Here is a 20,764-nt window from a genome sequence, read left to right as displayed (position 1 = left end):
ATTGATTAACGATTTTTGAAAATCAGTAACTCTGATTCATGATTGTTACATATTTGCCGTGACTTATTTTTCAAGAATTTTTTTAATAAAATAACGAACTACAACTATTTAATAGGGTGGTCCTTCTTTCGTCGATTTTCTGTGGGGCACCCAAACCCGCTTAATGTAAAATGTACCAATAAAAAAACAAAACATATGTTTTAATAAAACCTTATTAAACTATAAATATAAGTAGCAAACGCAATAACGATTTAAGAAAGTTATTACATAAGATCGTGATCCATTATTCCACATTATTATAGGTCTCTGTTTTATTGCAACCCAGAGGTGGTCTTAATATGTATTAAAGGAATATCGTCTTTGAAATAATAACAATAAGCAAAGAATTGCAATAGCAATAAACGTCTAAATCGTAAAGTCCCTGATCTTATTGTATTGATATCCTTTAATGCGGTGTCGGATCATACCAATACTACTTTTATACCGGTAGGCTTTTCTAAATCCTTAATGGTTTAGTTTTAGTTTTGATTAAAACTAGAAATGTATTTATAAATACTTACATATTTATAGAAATAAACAGATTATATCAAGTTCGTAAATTGGCAACCGGGTGAGCCTTTTTAGATAATTTAGTTTTTTTTTCGTCAATTCCACTATATGATAGGTAGGTACCTAATTGACTAACATACTGTACTTATATGACTTTATTTTAAATAAAATAAAGTGAGAAAATGTTATTGGTTTAGAGCTCATACTTTAGTTTTCTTCTTCGTGTGTGTCTAAAGCCGACCACTGGCTAACAGGCCGCCGGACGATATTGGCCTGTCAGTTAGAACAAAAACTTGACAGTGCCGAACAACTGACCGGTCGATATCGTCCGGCGGACTGTTAGTCAGTGGTCAGCTTAAAAAAAATGGATCGAGTTCAGTGATATCTCTGTGACGCAGTTATCCTGCTTGCAAACTCACAAAGGGTCCCTTTGCTATCTTGCAAGTAGATTCTAGGAAAAAGAGAAACTTACTGGAAATTGTGTGATTTTGAATATCAGCGAACCCGTCGACCACGCTCGCGTAGCTAGGGATGGTACTCAGGCAGGTGATGTCGACAGTCTGATTGGGTGTGCGTTCGAGCTCGGACAACGGGAAATGCAGCGAGGACGACGTGAGGCTCAGCTGCATGCCGTGGTGCCGCCGGTGCACCGGCGTCGTGCCGTGCGGGACCGTCAACTTCTCGTCTACCTGTCGTTACCATTAAACAATTTATAAAACGAATCGCTCTAATAATCGAAGATCTCTATATCAATCGGCATGGGCGTACGCAATATTTTTTCAGGGGTGGGGCAGAAGTAGGGGAGGTTGGGTACGTTGTAAGGTACGGTTGAAACAGAAATTCTTAGCTTATGGTCAGAGACCAGGGTAGGGCAGCTGCCTCACCTTGCCCCACCGTGGGTACGCCTATGGATTTCAATGATTCCTTAGCGATTATATGTAGCGAGTATAATGTTTGAAACTAGGTACTAACCAAGTTATAGTTACCTACAAATACCAAGATATTAATATTAGGTAGGTACTAATTCTACGCAGAAGAAGCTGCGGAGAGATGCTAGTTCTTGTAAGGAAGTACGAGTAGACTAAAAAACAAAAAATACCACTCATGTAACAATAAAATTAGGCATGAATAATAATTTTTTGGTAAAAATTTCATTTTTGGTACAAGATAAAAGCTTGTACTAAAAATGAAATTTTTCTTTCTACAGGCAACTAATAGGTACTCATCGATACAATCCTAAAAACCCCAAACACAATTAGGTTTCGTTGTTTTATCACAGAGTTCCTATGGCCACCTCCTGTCTCCATCATCAGGTCAGTTCGATGGTACCATAATATTGCATTGTCATCCGATTTATACATGCATGCAAAATTTCAGCTCAATCGGAATCCGGGAAGTGGATCAAATTTAACTTGCAAGATTTGATTACACACACACAGACAGACAGACAACGGTCAGGTGAAACTAAATAAAAGCTTGTAAAAAGGAATAGAGCTTGGCCATGTTATTGTTTAATACCAACCTAAACCACAAATGATTAGCTGTCCTCATATAACTACTACTTATATTTTGAAAATAGTAATGCTATATAGTTCTTCAATAAATGTTTTATATGAATCATTATATTTTTTCTAATCAATCAATACTACTAATACTAACTTATAATAGCAAGACCTAAGTCCTGCTATTATACCTATTGATTGATATACCTCAGTAGATATATTCAAATAATACCTCTTCAGTGAACGATGAGGTTGAAGGTTGAATCGTCTATTATTCAGTCCATTATTCATTGTCAGAAATCAAAGAATACTAACTTATTTCAAACAAGAAAATTTGGGATCGTTACTTTAAACAAAATATGATAAATAATTTTATAATCTCAGAATTTTAATATAAATCATACTATCATGAGTATGATTTATATTAAAATTTAACACAAAGTATATTACTACTTACATAGTTCAAGGATTTTGTTCATATTAAGCAGTCGATTATGCTTTCAAATAGGTTCTCAAGTAGGTACGTAACACAAAATTTAATTGTGGTTACATTAAAAAAGGCAGATAAATGAAGGCTGCAATGCAAGGGGTATCTTTTGACTAGTTACGTCGGCCGCAGATAGCGATGTTACGATAAAATCGCGGCTCGGGTTCGAGCCGGATACGGCCCGGCTAACTAGAGCGGCTGGGTGCACAAATTGCATATGCCCGTAATAACATTTTACTCGTTTCTCGTTTACCTGGAACTGGGGGCTTTTCAACTTTCCCTGAAAAAGGTTTCAATTTGAAAAAGAGCGCGTAATAATCTTTAACAACGCGCAGAGTGTACTCCGATTTTTGGTGGTAAAACGTAGTTCGTATTTTACTGATGTCAATAAATATGGAAACGATATATTAAAACATAATTTAACTAAATATTTTTCTGTCGGCGACTTTCTTACAATAATGTTATTCGTAGTTCATATTAATTTGGCCCTAATGCATTATTTGATTAGCGTCAACATGAAATGTCTGATGAAACTATACAAAACGTTAAAATAAATGAATAATTTCAGAACGGGGAATTTTAAATATTAACCAAATATTTTTAACGTGGAATATTCGATACGTACCTACTATAAATACCATAATATCTGAAATGTACATCACATATTTTACAATCCGCCGCATTTCGTTACTCGACATCTGCTACAGTAAAAGTTCTCTTCAAGTGAGGTCGTTAGTCACCGGACTCAGCGGTTACTTTTTCCTTCCGAGAGACGAAGGTGTTCAGTGACACAGAACGTTCAACTTCAGTCTTATTTAAACTTGTGAAGTTCTAAATAGGTACCTAAACTTTACCTTGACATTATTTATAAACCAGGTGAGGTGCGGAGCGGGGTGCGCGGGGGCGCTGTGGCAGGTTGCATCCAGAAAGTCATTAGGTGAAAAACGTTTGTTTTTAATCTTTATTTTCGGTCGATACCTCTGACGCACTGTAAATAATGGGAATAATTAGTTGTTTGTGATACAAGTTGGTAATTTCTAAAATATAATTTTCCCCTAAAAAGGTTTTTATGAGACCTTTCGGATTTTAAAAAACAAGATGCGGTAGTCCCGTAACAAATGTGAAAGAACATTGAATTGAAGCTCAAATTGTGTCGCTTAACTTCAAACTCGGGTGAATACATTCGACCTTCTCAGCAAATATCTATCCTATTACTCTTTCTTAATACCAAAATCTCAGGTATCGTCTTGGGTCATTGCATTGAAAGCCACCGACGATTTAATACAGTCATTATATGTTTTGAGACAAACAAATTAATATAGTTTTCAAACCTGTGTGACGTGATACGTCTAGGTGTACTGTTTAAAATGCACCACTCTCCCCCCCCCCCTCCACCTGACGCTCGACCCCCCCCCCCCACCTTGAAATGTGTCCCCGTTGGTAGTTTTTTGGCATTCTTACGAAAACTATAATAGATATCAAAAAAGTGTCAAGGACAGAATTAATCCTTATTAAATTTAGAACAAAAATGGTCTTATGTGTTTTATTATAAGTTGGACGGTATTCAAGCTATAAGTACTTGTATAACCTTAAAATAACAAAATAACCATACTAGTATGACGAAATGCAGAATATCTTCAAAACGGCTAGACCGATTTTAATAAAATATACCTAAAAAATCACCGCAGTAAAGCCAGCTATCAAACAAAAGAAACTACATCAAAATCGGTTCATCCGTTTCGGCGTTACGAAGTCACAGGTAAACACAGAAATACAATTTTTTTTCAACTGCACCCAATAATTTTGTAAACCGATTAATTTCGATCAATTATTTTAATGAGATCATGTCCCTTGAAGTTTTAGCTTTACGAAAAGTTAAAAAACATGGAAAACGGCCCAGTATTTTTCAAATTATCGGCATTTTCCCGATTTGTGAGTGGTTTCGTGTTATCACGCGCACGAGTTGCCCATGACCCCTATAAAACGGGGGGTAGGGGAGGGGTTGTTATCAGTCACTTATCAGAAGTTGACCGGTACACATATCCGCATATTTTCCCGTAAAGAAGACCTGTGAAAAATGGAAACCACTGAAGCTGAAGTCCGCCAAGTCGTCCAGCTCAGCTCCTGCAAGAGGGGCGTAGCCAACGTTCAGTAGCCGCCACGCTGAATTTAAGTCAATCTACAGTTTGCAGAGTTTACCAGAGGTTCCAACGGACTGGATCCTTTACTTCAAGACCAAGAAGCGGCCGCAAAAAGTGTACATCAGAGAGGGACGACCGCTTCATTGTCACAACATCTCTCCGAGATCGACACCTGACAAGCGTTGCCATCCAGCAGCGTCTGCGTGAGATACGAGGAGTGGCTGCCAGTGAGTGGACAATAAGAAGAAGACTTAAGCAAGCGAACTTGACACCCAGGAGGCCTGCAACGGGGCCCAGATTGCTGGCGCGACACCGTACAGCCCGAAGAGAGTTTGCAGAAAATCATATGGACTGGACCATTGAGCAATGGACCCCAGTTCTCTTCTCGGACGTGTGCAGAATATGCTTGAATGGATGTGACCGAAGAGGAAGAGTCTACAGAAGGCCAGAAGAACGGTTCGCCCAATGTTGCTACTCCGAAAGGGTCGCCTATGGCGGTGGATCCGTGATGTTCTGGGACGACGTTTCCTACGACGCGCGAACAGAGCTGGTTTTCGTGCCTGGCGGGGGCCGTGGCGCGACTTTCGGAGAAGCAACATTGGGCGAACCGTTCTTCTGGCCTTCTGTAGACTCTTCCTCTTCGGTCACATCCATTCAAGCATATTCTGCACACATCCCAGAAGAGAACTGGGGTCCATTGCTCAATGGTCCAGTCCATATGATTTTCTGCAAACTCTCTTCGGGCTGTACGGTGTCGCGCCAGCAATCTGGGCCCCGTTGCAGGCCTCCTGGGTGTCAAGTTCGCTTTCTTAAGTCTTCTTCTTATTGTCCACTCACTGGCAGCCACTCCTCGTATCTCACGCAGACGCTGCTGGATGGCAACGCTTGTCAGGTGTCGATCTCGGAGAGATGTTGTGACAATGAAGCGGTCGTCCCTCTCTGATGTACACTTTTTGCGGCCGCTTCTTGGTCTTGAAGTAAAGGATCCAGTCCGTTGGAACCTCTGGTAAACTCTGCAAACTGTAGATTGACTTAAATTCAGCGTGGCGGCTACTGAACGTTGGCTACGCCCCTCTTGCAGGAGCTGAGCTGGACGACTTGGCGGACTTCAGCTTCAGTGGTTTCCATTTTTCACAGGTCTTCTTTACGGGAAAATATGCGGATATGTGTACCGGTCAACTTCTGATAAGTGACTGATAACAACCCCTCCCCTACCCCCCGTTTTATAGGGGTCAAGGGCAACTCGTGCGCGTGATAACACGAAACCACTCACAAATCGGGAAAATGCCGATAATTTGAAAAATACTGGGCCGTTTTCCATGTTTTTTAACTTTTCGTAAAGCTAAAACTTCAAGGGACATGATCTCATTAAAATAATTGATCAAAATTATTCGGTTTACAAAATTATTGGGTGCAGTTGAAAAAAAATTGTATTTCTGTGTTTACCTGTGACTTCGTAACGCCGAAACGGATGAACCGATTTTGATGTAGTTTCTTTTGTTTGATAGCTGGCTTCACTGCGGTCATTTTTTAGGTACATTTTATTAAAATCGGTCTAGCCGTTTTGAAGATATTCTGCATTTCGTCATACTAGTATGGTTATTTTGTTATTTTAAGGTTATACAAGTACTTATAGCTTGAATACCGTTCAACTTATAATAAAACACATAAGACCATTTTTGTTCTAAATTTAATGAGGATTAATTCTGTCCTTGACACTTTTTTGATATCTATTATAGTTTTCGTGAGAATGCCAAAAAACTACCAACGGGGACACATTTCAAGGTGGGGGGGGGGTCGAGCGTCAGGTGGAGGGGGGGGGGGGGGAGAGTGGTGAATTTTAAACAGTACACCTAGATGTATCACGTCACACAGGTTTGAAAACTATATTAATTTGTTTCATTTTCCCATACATTGATTACATAGAATGACTCAATTAATTGGAACGAATCTAGAATGAGTGACGAAAGCAGAATAGTACTAATTTAAGAACTTGACGAAAAACGAGTGGGACGACCCAAGACGATACCAAATCTCATAATCTGACAGGTGGATTTACTCGAGTTTGAAGTTAAGCGACTCAATTTTAGTTTCGCAAAAAGTTTTCGGAACCTTCGATAAGGTCGGTGTTACGCCGAACCTACATTAAATGTAACACAAGTTCAGTAATAGTTTTATTTCTCTAAAAGTTACAAATATTGTATAAGGATATCTTACCAATAATATTAAGCTCATATACTCTAGAGACTTTTGAGTATAAAGGCGAATCTAAGGCAATCTCACAAGCGTATGATCCTGACGCCGGGAAATCTAATTTTTCTAACGTCACAGTGGTAGAGGATACGGTTGCTATCTGAAATAAAATACGAATGGTTAAAGCAAATATAGAAATCGAGAAATAGGTAGGTGTGCATGAAATCCAATTTACATTTTTTTTTTTGATAAGTAGGTAATTGTTGATAGCCTGATTAATTGGTAATAATTATTATAAAAGAAAATTAACCTGAAAACTAAGAAACGAAATGTTATCCTTCTGCCTTATGCCTTCCATTTCTTAAGACTGCGTGGAGAATATTGTGTTTTCTTAAAAACCAATAAATTTCTGTATAAATCAGTAAATTAATCTTGTTGCCTTACTGACAGATAGTTTTATTCTGCTTAAGTTTTGCTTTATCAACTAAACGGCAAATAGGTAGTGGCAGTGGCCACAATTTTAGTTAGGTAATAAAGATACTTTCTTTCATTTTTCCTTCTGCTTACATAATCCTATTTGGAATGGAGTATACCTACCTATAAAGAACAATACGATTATGTAATGGCTCCTCTACACGATGGGCCAACGCCGGCCACTCCAAGGGACGCATTTATGCGTTAGAGGGAGCAAGTGATATTGCTATCTCATTCTACCGCATGGCTGCGTCCCTTGGAGTGGCCGGCGTCGTTGGCCCATCGTGTAGAAGAGCCATGCTTAGGCCGCACAATCTATGGTACCATCGCGCACACTTAATTGTTAACTGTACATTAGGTGGACCTTATGCCTTTTGTAATAAGGTCCATAGATGTACTGTTAGGAGTGTTGCTGTTTGTACAGGTTACTTACATCAATAACAGCTCCAGTTAGTGGAACGATCTCATACGGGGGATCTCGATTTCTGATGTATCTCATGAAGTGCTTCGCATCTTTGTAGAACACAACCTGAAATTATAATTTTATTAGTGACGTGTATTTGTTTGTGTTGTGCTGTGTATAAATAAGTATTTTGTATAAATAAGAATACAGTTAAATATTAATTTCATTATATAAAAAGTTCGAATGCCACTCCGAAAGGCCGATTTAGATTTTGATTTCTCGTTGTGAAACGGATACCATATTCTGGGCCTATTTATTTATCGTACGGCAATTATTTTACACCGTACCTTAATTAACTAGTTTAAAGGTAATCTAAATTTACATTTTGTCCAAGTAGGTAATGGCTGCACTTGTACCGGTATTAAAATCTTCCATTGGGCCATCATATTTTATCAGTGGGTACTCCAAGACGATATGCCGAACAGTTTGCTTTGGGCATCTGCATTTGCAGCATTCCTGATCACTCTATTTTTTCAAAAGGTATGCACAGTGGGTGATTCCTGTTCTCAGGTAGTTGAGTAGGTACGCACTAAGCACGGCGTGATTCATTGACCTCAGACGCGTGGTTCCGCGGGTCCAACTCAAAAAGATCAGATGGGACGTCTGCGCCCATTTCCCATAAAGACCTACTAAGTTTTGAAATATGAACGATAGAAATTGGAAATCTAGTGGTATTGACTACTCGTTTCTAATAAAAGAATATAAATGCCTAGTAGTGGAGATACTCGTAGTAAGAGAGCCACACGAAATCGAACGCTCGAAACTCAAAAATTGCCCCCACGTAGTTAAACTTAGCATGCCGCTCCCTGTGACGCCCGTCTCTATTGAAGTGAAGCAGTGATTGGGCCAATTGTAGTGCAAATACATGTGCATTGATCTCGCGTATATACTAAAACGCATGTTACACTGATTACCTATGCATTGATTTGATCGCAAATTAGTAAATGGTCACTTGACACTTGATTAATATCGATAATTTTATTCATGAATATAATATTCTTCAGTAACATGTGTATATTTTACATGTCAATATCTAACGGCTCGATTCTGAAAATGTATTAGATCTCTACTAGACCTCATCAAGCTACGATATGGATAATTTAAAGATATTTGTAAGATAGATATGTCAAATTTGACGTTTCCGCGATTCTGGAGGTCCTCTTGAACGATTTCGACAAGATAGATATGTCAAATTTGACGTATCCGCGATTCTGGAGGTCCTCTTGAACGATTTCGACAAGTTATGACTTACGAGCCCCGATGCACATGTTTTCGTCTAGTGAGATCATTTTTTGAGGTTCTCGTGTTTGTTGAAAAATAATGTTTTAGTTTAAAAATTACTAATATATAATGCTTATAATAATGTAATTTAATTTTATATGGTAATACTCTGCAATAACTAAATCCAAATACAAGAAATACCGTTTGTACTGAAAGAAAAAAAAAATAACGATTTTTTATTTTTTATTGACGGGTAGGATTACAACATATGTGTAAAGGGCTATTACTAGGGAAAGCAACAGGGCTCTGCCAATGTACTGACAATTTTGTTTCGAGCCCATGCATGCAGCAGTGCTGTAGGAGAGGACAATATGATTTGGACAACGTCTTTGAAAAGTACGTTTTTTCAGCAATAAAAGTGTCATGCAATTTTATTATACGATCAAAATAAACTACATTAAACATTACTATTATGGTTCCCATTACTGGGTCATTTTATGTTCATGTGTAAAATTTATTAAAATAAACAAAATTGTTGCGTGGAACTAGACGAAATAATTTGCATCGGGGCTCGTAGATATCCAAGTCACATCTAGTCGATATCTAATGTAAATCTAGTTGATCTCTATATCGTTTCTAGATCTTGTGATTATCTCGTTTCCCGAATACGCGTGTAAGTCTATTACCATGCCCATAATAACAGGTATTATAAAAAAAATATTGTATTTTAAACTACGTTTCTCTAAATATCGCAGTATTTAAGTAAGGTATGACCTAATAACTTACAGGAGTCTTTTAAAATTGAAAAGAATTATATTAGAAAGCCCAATCGTTTGATATTAAATACACGAAAGTTAAGAGCCACAACTTCATGAAATATAAATATGTTTACGTTCGTCTCAAAGTTTCTGATAATAAATACTAAATTGTGATTTATTGAGAACTATAGGGAATTGAATAATAGAGGGTTTCGTTCTTTTATTCAGTACTTTTACAGCTATCCATTAAACCAGTATTTGTGGCGATTTGTTGCCAATTTTCCAAATTGTATAACTTACAGCTAAAAATACTTATGTATTTATTTAAAAAAATATTCCAATGTTAATATGGAATTAATTCCTCGCGTTTTAGAAGGGGTTGTAGCTCACAATGTATTATTATTATAGTATTCTTAATTTTACCTAACAATGATGTTGAGGTGATGCTAACATTTATTATAGACCATCAATTTTAACGTTCTTCTACTGACGCCAGTTACGTTATTGTGGCCAGTCAAATGGGTTTGGGGTTAATAAACACGAGTTCGTAATATAAATGAACATTTGTCATCTGGCCTATTATAGCAATTTAGCAATGAATACTAGTACCAGGCATAGGTATACGTATAATATTATTATATATGCAGCTATGTTACGTAAATGGCAAGTTTCATGTAATTTAAGTATGTTGTTTTGAAATGAGAGCGTATATAGGTTATAGGTTATTTCACGTGCTTGGTTTCCGCAACTCGACGTCATATTATTAAGCCTATTTTGCGTGATGGGCTGGCGGCACTGTTCTTGCCAACCCAACTCTACCAAGAAGGCTAGCAGACCCTTGACATTGCCGACGACTTCTGGGAGAGACCCCGGTGAGCCGAGGTGTCGTGCCCGGTATTTTGCAACCCCCAAATGAGAGCGTAATTTCGATTGTGCGAGTATTATGTGTCATTTTGGCGGCAATTCGTGTGACTCTTAAATAATTGCCTTTGTTACTCCCCTAATTAAGACAAATGTAACGAAACGTTGTTTCTCACGACTTGAAAAATATCGAACTTTATGGACTGGTCGTAACAATTAATTATGGCGAATTCATGATCCTGCTGAAACAGAATGTAAATACTTAACATTAATTTAGACACGAGGCATTTAAATAATTACCTAACTGTTTGGTGTTTACTTTTGACAAACACTGAATCCCAAGTCTAGAGGGCGTCAGAAAGAAATAAGAGACATAATATTTTATTTTATGTAGGTTACCATAATGTTACTTTGAAACAGCTCAAATTAATTTGATTTATAAAAATAACAGTTTGGTTTTCTGATAACTTCTTTTCTGGTAGGTAACTAAACACTACCTACTTATTTTCGTTCACTACATTACAGTACCTACTCAATGTGTCTACTGTTTTTTTTTCCAGGAACATAATATTATTTTGACCTCGATTTAGTATTAATTGTACCCTCAGTAAGTGATATTATATGTTATGTTAAGAGAAAGCGAAAGCTTCTTCAGTTACGATAATCCGGGATAATGTGATAGCAATTATAGGTATATCTCCAATGATCAACACTCTTAACCTTTAGGTAGTTACAATAAAGATATAATCAGAGTGTGGTTTGAGGAACAATTAATCTGGCACTGTATGAATATGTATACTAAGAACTTTTTCTAGCAAAAACGAGGGATCAACAAAATGAAACATCTATAATTTTGCTATCGATAAACAGAGCAAGTAAAAAAATAAAAGTATAAAATAAAATTATAATAAGATGTAAATCGACATATACATTTCCACTACATATTAGTAGGTATATTTTATTTATTTCAGTCTCTAGGATATAAAACAGACTTTACTTATTCTGTCAATAAAAAAAACTCAGACTGTAAACAGGTACCGACCGTTGTAGCAGATACATAAATTGCCATAATTACATTTTAGGCTTTTATATACAAACAAAAACGGGTATCGTATCCATCATAAAAACGGGTCACGGTTTATGGAAATTTCTATACAAAGCTCTTGAGTGTAATTGCGGGGTCTCTACATATTTAGGTATTCTATAACAGTTATCGCCGGCATCGTATTTTGAGAATCAATGTTTAATGCATATCACCAATGAAATTCGAATAGGTACCGCATATTCGGACCCTATCAAAATATATTCGTATACAGCCTGATAACTAATTCAAAAACCGCTGGAGTTTGAGGAAAGCCTCGGACAAACCCCGGGTTATCCTACATTCTTTGTGAGCACATTTCGCTGAGATTTCTTTGTTAGACTACCCTTGGCTGAGTGCCGACATTGCCTGTCCTGTTCTTTTGCTCTCCTTTATTTTATTCGTTTGTGGAAAAGTATGCGGTTAATTTAATATGGCTACATGTCCAGTTCAAGTTTAACTGTTAAACCTAACTGTAATTGCGACTGTATGTTAAAATTTGCCGACCCCGGCTCGAGCTAGCGTGGGTCATCCTTTATGTGACAGCAGTTGTTATCAAGTTTTACTTCATTAGTACCTAAAGTTGGTTCAAAATACCTAACGCCTACTCCTTTTCCTTTGACAGGCCAAGTAAACTGAAGTTTAAATTGTTTACATTAATTACATATTAATGGTGCGGTAAAGGGCGGCAACAGTTTGCGTATCTGATTAGATAAACAGGTTTAACAAAATGCTTCTAACGTAAGGTTGTATTGTATTGAAGGACGAAGCCCAGCAACAGCGATGGGTTCACGTACTCGTCATATACACACAAAATTTAGTAATTATATTCAAATCAATAGTAAAATAATTGCAACTTTGGACAAAAAGCATATTTTCAAGAGTAACAAGATTCTTCTTGTGACTGGAGGGGGCTAAAATTGTACAAGTTTCTCGTAGGCAGTTCATCAGTGTTACTAATGGCTGTAGTTTTTTTAAACCGTAGTTATAACCATTTCAGGGCTGAATATTTTAGTTACATTATCTTGACTTCCACCGATAATAATTCCAACTATTTGAATTATGAGAATGACACAAGAGAATCCTCTTATCAATGGAATATCGTGACTGAAAAATCAGCTCATGGTCAATCTCAGTCAGGGGTCTCTCAAATGATCATTGTATGATTTGAATGTTTTCCTTTTGCTCATTTTCAATGATTGAAAATGTAATAAATAAGTGGTAATCTTATCTTTAAAATGTTTTGACGTGTAATGTATCCGTGCATATACAAAATAAATAAATATGAACCCCCTCCCCCCTATTCCCCCCTCTCCCTTCCCCCTATTCTTATCCCTCTTCCCTATTGCTTGCAAAATGACAAATTGTAGTTTACCTTATAAATAGAGTCTGCGTCGACGTTGTGATCGCAGTGGAGTGTGGCGTTGTGCTGGTGCACGACGAACCGCGGCATCCGCAGGTCCACCCACACGTCTGACATGCCGGCAACTGTGGACAACGAACAACATTTTCATGTTAGGAGTGTGAGATGATGTCCATATTATCTGGAATTAGGAGTTACTTCAGTTCTTTGGCATCCCATAAGCCTGATTCATTATCATCATCATTGGCCACAGCATCTTTACAGATGATTGTCATGATAGTTGCAGCGACTAAAGAGGTATGTCGAGGAGATAAGAGGTAGCCTACAACGACTGAGCCTGATTAGAATTATAGAAATTTTATCGGTATAATGTATTTCCTAGCTATTGCGATAATATAAAATAATCGACCTTATAGGTAGTTCAAGATTTTGTTTCAAATCGTCGGGTGACAAGCAAAACTCACTAAGTACTATCAAAAAATTAAAGTAACAATGCACTTTATTACACTTGTAACACGGTTTATTGTCCAATAATTTCAATGATGTTAGTTTAGTGACTTTTGCTTGTCACCCGACGCAATAGTCCCATGATTGTTCCCCCTTCACTTGTCTTGGCTGTAAAATATCGGTATTATATAAACGACTATATACTCGTACAATTTATAATGGTTGCAGCTTAAAATTCTCTATTCTCTCGAGAAAATAAATTAACGTGGAAGATGTGTGAGGTATTGTGTAGGTAAGTTTATTTTTATTTCGATCTGCACAAAAAGTGGCAATAAAAACTAATGTTTAATTACACCATTAAATTTAACGGAACACTAAAATGCTTCAGCAAATACCGATGAAAATAAAATTTATTAGATAACGATTTCGATCACAGTAAAAATCCTAAATATAAATAAACACTATTGGTGTTTCTTTAAACTTAGGAAGAATCTAGGCAGCTGAAAATAAAATTCCATTACGAAAAGACTGGCCTATAACATAAATTGTAATCTACGAAACTAAACCTAAACGTAAAGGTAATAGGCGCTAAAAAATACCGTCCTTTTTCATTGAAACACTTATTTCCGAGCCGTTTAATATGTGACGCGCGTACGGCGAGCGCTGCACGTTACGCGTTTTATGATGATCACATACTCGCCTACAGACAGAGAGAAAGCTGAGAAAACACTTCAAGGAGGCAACTGACCGTTTACTCAGGTAATATAGCTGACCTTGTTAGGTCCAGACTGGTAATTCTCAAAACAGTACCAGCCTAAGGAAACCCAAGAACGATGACAACCATAGTATATTCTTACCAACCGGAGTTTTAATACCCGTTACCCAGATAAAAAGGAAATTATTTAAGAACAGTTGATATCCGATGTCCATCAGATTATTTAATGCTCTTCCGAATAGTCCCAAAAACTTTTCTTTAAGGGAACTGAAAAGAAAACTTTCGCAATGGTTGCTAGAAGAATGCTTCTACTCTGTTAACGAATTCCTGAAAAGAAATGAAATTACCCGTAGCTATTAAGTATCTAAATAAATGTATGTAAATAAATGTATTGATTATGGTTTCGTAAAAATAGTTAATACTAGAGTGTGTGAGTGTTTATATGTGCATGTCTTAACTGACAAAGCATGTGAAACTCAATACCTCTGTTAGGCGTTGGTTCCGTTAGTTGTAAGGCTATCATCTAATGAACTGATCTCAGTTTGAGCTCTCCTAGGGTTTCTCGAGTAATAGAACCAAATGTCCTAACTTATCCGCCGCGCTGACTCTTTTTTAATACGATACCTCCTTAGATACTCAGGCAAATGCCTGATTGTCGCCAAGATTTTACAGAAAACCTGTGCCGGGGTAATATGTACTAGGTATACACCTAACTAATTTATGTGTTAAGATAACTAGGTATAACGAGTGAAAAAAAACTTATAAAGTTAAATCTCACTATTACTGGAATCAGTTATGTAACGCTGCCATACATGACCCAAAAATTTTTTATTAAGCTATGAGCTTCATCACATCTGATATTTGAGTAATTGTAAGCATTTCTAGCCTGGGGTGGGGGGGAGGGTGGGGTACAAAGACGGCCGCCACCCGTCATCTTTAAAAAAAATCTATTCTGATCCTGGTGGGTACTTGGGCAAGTTTGGTATCATTTTCGTATAAACCAAAGACGTAGAATTCATTGCTGATATTTGTTTTTTTCAGTTTCATAGTAATTTTACAAGAAAAACGTAAAAAGGTGAAAAATTTGGTTGGAGATTTTTGCTACGCGGAGCCGAAACTACAAAAGATAGAAAGTTGAAATTTGCACACTAGATTACATTTATAAAGTGTACAAGAGATAAGAAGCGATTTTGGGAAATTCAACCCCTAAGGGGGTTAAAAAGGGGATGAAAGTTTGTATGGGGTTCAAGTTTTATTTTAAGCTAGGAATTTGAAACTTCGTAAAACGATATATTATAAACATACAAGAAAACTAATTTCAGCGTTTTTGAAAATTCATCCCCTAAGGTGGTGAAAAAGGGGTTGAAAGTTTGTATGGATATCAAAAAATTTTTCGAACGCGGGACTTGAATCTTTGTATTTGGGGATATTATTAAAAGACAGGAAAAGTAATTTCAGCGTTTTGTAAAATTCATCCCCTAACAGGGTTAAAAAGAGGTTGAAAGTTTGAATCCATTACAAATCCGAGTAGACACACATTTCTTATTGCCTCCCAGGCTTGAAATGCTTAGAATTACTCAAGGAACATATATGATTAAGCTCATAGCTTAATAAAAATTTTTTGGGTCAACTTTATAACTGCCTCCGCTATATACAATGTTATTATTCACTCGTAATTAAGGAATCCGACGAATTGAGAACTTACTATTTTAAAGTCGTTTAAAATTGAGTCGCTTAGCTTCTCTCTTAACTCGGTTAAATCCATCTGTCAGATTATGTGATTATGGTATTAAGTTAATAGGGTATTTGCTGAGAGGGTCGAATGGATTTACCCGAGTTTGAAGTTAAGCGACACAATTGTTGTTAATTGCACATACATATCTGTGTCATTTTATTTCAGTCAATGACAAGAATTTGTGATTTTTTAAATTAGGTATAAAGTAATTGGGTAAATCAACTTTTTATATAAATCTTCGATAAGTGTCGAGGACTAATAAGGTTTTATATATATTTATATTTTTTATATCTTTTGCCTATTTTCCATTTTACATTTTATTTTGCAGTTGTCAGTAAATAATGTTCTTTGTGAATGCCGGCTTTTTCTTTCGCTCCCATATTAGCTATCGAATTGGTTAAATGTCCTCGATTCCGGGACAATAAGGTATAATCAGCTTTAGGACTCAATGTGATTCGTGCAATAGGTAAAAATAATCGTTAGGTAATTTAAAATTAGGTAAATGAGCAAAGGTATTTCAACATAAGATAAATCAACTTCAGGTGATGCGTTGCTAAATACTAAATCTAAAATTGCCGAATCCCAAACTAAGTACATTGTATTTAAAGCAATGAAGATCCGCATGATAGCAGCATGATAGTTACAATATATTCCAGTGATAGTACTCTCTCCGTCCTCCTCTCTCGCAGGTTGCGTCGGGTTGATGATGCCATAACTCACGGGGCTAAACCATCCTGTACGCGGTAGCTACGGCTCGTAAACGTGTAAAATTAATCCTCTGTAAATTTTATTCTAACTCTTATTTTAATCTTATGCGAAACACAAATTGTTTGTAAAATCTTTTGAAATCATATTTTTATCTAGGCATTGATATTTTATTCTTGTGTACAAGCAAGCACACGAAACACGAACGTATCCAACAACGGAGCTGAAACTGTCGCCATGGTCGAAACCGGCCGAGAGAGTATAAATATTTATTCTTGTTGTTATGTATCTAAATCTAGGAGCGGAATTTGAACATTAAAAATCTGTTATTGTAAAACTCTCTTTATTTGTAAAATAATGAAAATCCTTTTTTGATCCGTTTAAATAACACAAGACAAGCGTTATCCTCGGACTAAGTTGATTTCTGTAACATTCTCCCATAATATTTACATTTATTTAAATATTTATAATGTGGTTTCAACAGAGGAAATACTCTATTTACCTACATAACTAGCGTATTGTATTTCAAATGCAAGCCTAAAACGGCATGACAAACAAACGGACTTGTCAAGTTGAGCTTAAACTGAACCACAGCCCCTTTATAAATGTTAGTTTGTGTTACGTATGCCACGTATAGTACTTAAACGTTTCACTTATTAAGACGTTAGGCAAACTACTTGACGTAACACCCGTGGTTTCGCAAGTTACTTACTTGTTATGGGTACCTATTACAAGGGTTGACTGTACTTATCTGGAGAAGGAGTTGTTGTATTTAATCTAAATTTACACTTTACTTGATATAGCCCAAAACATGTTTAAAGTTTATGTTATGGGTCCCAGGGTTTATTAAAATCGAAATTAACTTAGCTACCACTGTATTGCTTACCTACTAACTGAATTAGACAACCTACTTAGTGACTAATCATTGATTGATTTTTATGACTATTGTAGATACCTACTTAGTGAAACTAAGGGTCCTGTTTAAGGGTCCTACTTGGTGAAAGTTTTGTTTGTGCTTAAGTATACGTCGAATTCTACCACTGAGTTTAGGAAAATAAAGTTGAGGCCTATTCTAAGAACCGCATTATTTACATATGTAAGCGTAATAAGGGTTCTAAGAACGGATCCACTTAGACCGAAAATTCTAGTGATTAATTATTGGAGTTAAGAAAAGTAGCATACGAAATATACTATACACTTAGGAATGTTATTTCTTAAGTTCCAGAATTAAGAAGACAATAAATCTCTTAGCAAACTCGTCTCTATAAGTCAATTACGTTGGTACACTGCTCCTTGTTACGAGTACTTTGTTGTTATTACAGCGCGTAAGGCACTATTTACTAAATGTTACAGAACTTAAACTAAACAAATAGATATATCAAAGTAAACCATTTTGTTCCACAAAATTATAGCTTAATCACTCTACATTATTGTTAAGTGATTTAGATATTGTTTATAATAACAATTTGGTTCAACTTTAATGTAAGTACTTTTTATAGTGACAAAAGAAGTACAACACCCTTTAAAACAACAAAAAGTTTACGTCGTATCGAATTTTATAAAAGTTGTCACTGTTCATTATAACTTCTAAGGTTTCAGTTTTGTCTATTATGTTATGTATAGGTACCTACTTATAACTTATCGCATTACCTACAGCACAGACCCGACGTATTAAAGTCTTAGTTCCTGAATCTTTGTAGTTATAACTAGAATCTTGTCTAACAATTTTAAATTAGATTTGAATAGGTATCTCAGAGCTTCAGGCTTGAGTAAGGTCTGAATAGAGACTCAACTCCTAATGAGAATTTGTTGTCAAGGAATGAATTTACTGTAAACTAAATTAATTTTTAGGGTTCCGTACCTCAAAAGGAAAAAACGGAACCCTTATAGGATCACTCGTGCGTCTGTCTGTCCGTCCGTCTGTCACAGCCAATTTGCTCCGAAACTACTGGACCATTTAAGTTGAAATTTCGTACACATATGTAAGTCTGTGACCCAAAAACGGATATGTAACGTCAACAAATGAATTTTAAACATAGGGGCTACTTTTGGGGGTAAACCATAAAATTAAAAATCAAAGTTTTGCAAACTATGTCGTGTTACATATCAAACGAAAGAGCTCATTGTGAGAATCTCAAATATATATTTTTTATAAATTTACGATAAAAATTTTAGAAGTTATTCAAGAAAATAGACAAAAAATGACCATTCCCCCCCCTCTATCTCCGAAACTACTAAGTCTAAAATTCTGAAAAAAATACACAAAATAGTCCTTTACCTAAAGATGACAGGAAAACTTATTAGAAATCTAGAGTCAAGCGTGAGTCGGATTTAAAAACAAAAATGCGGTTTAGGTTTTTTTAGGGACACAGCCGCAATACTGATGTAGACAGCTATTGCGAAGGCCCTAGGCCGATATCCGCATAAGGCCGAAGACCCGAAGCGTCCCGAAGAGGCGTGCCTTTAGCTTCAAGCGTGAGTTGGACTGTAGATAAAAAAATGCGACTAGGCTGTATATCTGGCACACAGCCGCAATGGTACTTGTAGTACTGATTGATTAGGTTACTAGGTATTGTCACGTGTTTTAAAAAGCACTATACAGGGTGGCCAAAAAATAAACTAAGTGTATTCACGTTGCCGACGTGCAACCCCGAAATCGCGAAGAAAAATTTGGCTGTTTCATACGTTTTGGCTGGTCCGTTTTCTATGGGAGGATACATTTTTTTTCGCGATTTCGGGTCCCATAGTAAATGTTGCTCAGTAGGTATAATCCCAAAACCTCCCTGGCTACGGGAATGTGCGTATTTTTTGGCCACCTTGTAGGTATTATCTCTCTTCGGCCTTCGCTTTTAAAACACTTGCGGAAGTTGTAGGAAGCGCGACCCGTCGGACGCTCCGAGTTTAAAGCTCTACGCGGAGCCACAGAATAAATAATAGTACTAGGTACAGAAGACTCACTCTCTAACAAAACGCGTCTGTCACGATCAGCACAGATATGGCCGCTAGGTGGCGACAGCGCCACGCGCGGCTTATGGCAAACCCCAAAATTGGGGTCGAACGGATGTACTTTTAGCTACCTGTAGCAAAGCGACGAAATCGCGGAGTGAGACACGCCTGGCGGAGCTCGGTCTTCAGTCTTCGCATTTAGACACTTGTACTATTGTTCGGCATTTAATTTCCTATCTAAGCTACTTTGCATATTTGCAGAGATATAAGCCACCACGCCAGAAAACTTCATATTACATGTGTTGAAAACTTGATTGACTCATTCGGGTTTTTCAAGACGTTTCACTCACGTCACGTTACACGTACAAAAAAAAATTGTTGAAAATTGTGTGATGTACGGAACCCTTGAAACGCGAGTCCGACTCGCACTTGACCAGTTTTTAATACTTGTGTGACCGTGAAGTCACTAAGTCGTTTTGGATAATAAGTTTTTGGCAAAAATATCATTTTTGGTACAAGCTTTTATCGCTGACTGTACTTTTCTTTCCACAGGCAACTAATGCTCATCGAGACAATTCTAAAAACCTCAAACACAATTAGGTTTCGTAGTTGTGTCACCTCTGGTCTCCATCATCAGATCAGCTCGATGACACCATAATATTGTCATCCGATTTCCGTATGTATACAAAATTTCAGCTCAATCAGAAACCGGAAAGTGGATCAAATTTAACTTGCAAGATTTGATTACACACAGACAGACAACGGTCAGGTGAAACTAAATAAAAGCTTGTAAAAATAAACAAAATTTTGGACCATGCTTAGTGTATGAATATCAGGTGCAACAAAAATTAAAAGGTGCAACAAGTAAAGATATGCTGTAAGTTGAGAATCGGTAAAAGGCGTTCCTCCTGAGGGTCATTCTTGAAAAATGTCATTCCCCTGGTCACAGTAGCCACACATATTCGCAAATATCTAGGAAATTCCGCTTTATTAGCATCTCATTTTTGATGACTGTGTCATTCGTGCCAAGGTCCATCTACGATTTTGGGAATTTGCGAATAGGTGTATGTATAAAGGGGAATGAGATTCCAGGGTAATTAGAGTAGAATGACCCCTGAAAAGC

The 20,764-nt window shown here is 36.8% G+C and overlaps 2 protein-coding genes across 3 annotated transcripts in view; one reads left to right on the top strand and one right to left on the bottom strand.

The window, feature by feature from the left end:
* The window catches only part of LOC134663374 (uncharacterized), a 93,626-nt gene that overhangs the window by 4,357 nt on the left and 68,505 nt on the right, over positions 1-20,764 (bottom strand). For both annotated transcript variants that reach the window (XM_063519740.1, XM_063519747.1), the window contains 5 exons: positions 13,106-13,218; positions 7,780-7,875; positions 6,897-7,032; positions 3,393-3,526; positions 1,022-1,238 (listed from right to left, as the gene is read on the bottom strand). In XM_063519740.1, coding sequence (XP_063375810.1) covers positions 1,022-1,238; positions 3,393-3,526; positions 6,897-7,032; positions 7,780-7,875; positions 13,106-13,218 — 696 coding nt within the window. The remainder of the gene's footprint in view (positions 1-1,021; positions 1,239-3,392; positions 3,527-6,896; positions 7,033-7,779; positions 7,876-13,105; positions 13,219-20,764) is intronic.
* The window catches only part of LOC134680467 (uncharacterized protein K02A2.6-like), a 303,959-nt gene that overhangs the window by 244,451 nt on the left and 38,744 nt on the right, over positions 1-20,764 (top strand). The window lies entirely within an intron of this gene.

This window comes from Cydia fagiglandana, chromosome 1 (genome assembly GCF_963556715.1).
Source record: "Cydia fagiglandana chromosome 1, ilCydFagi1.1, whole genome shotgun sequence".
Taxonomy (NCBI): Eukaryota; Metazoa; Arthropoda; class Insecta; order Lepidoptera; family Tortricidae; genus Cydia; species Cydia fagiglandana.
Note: the sequence above shows the minus strand (reverse complement) of the source record. Positions and strands in the feature narration are given on the sequence as shown.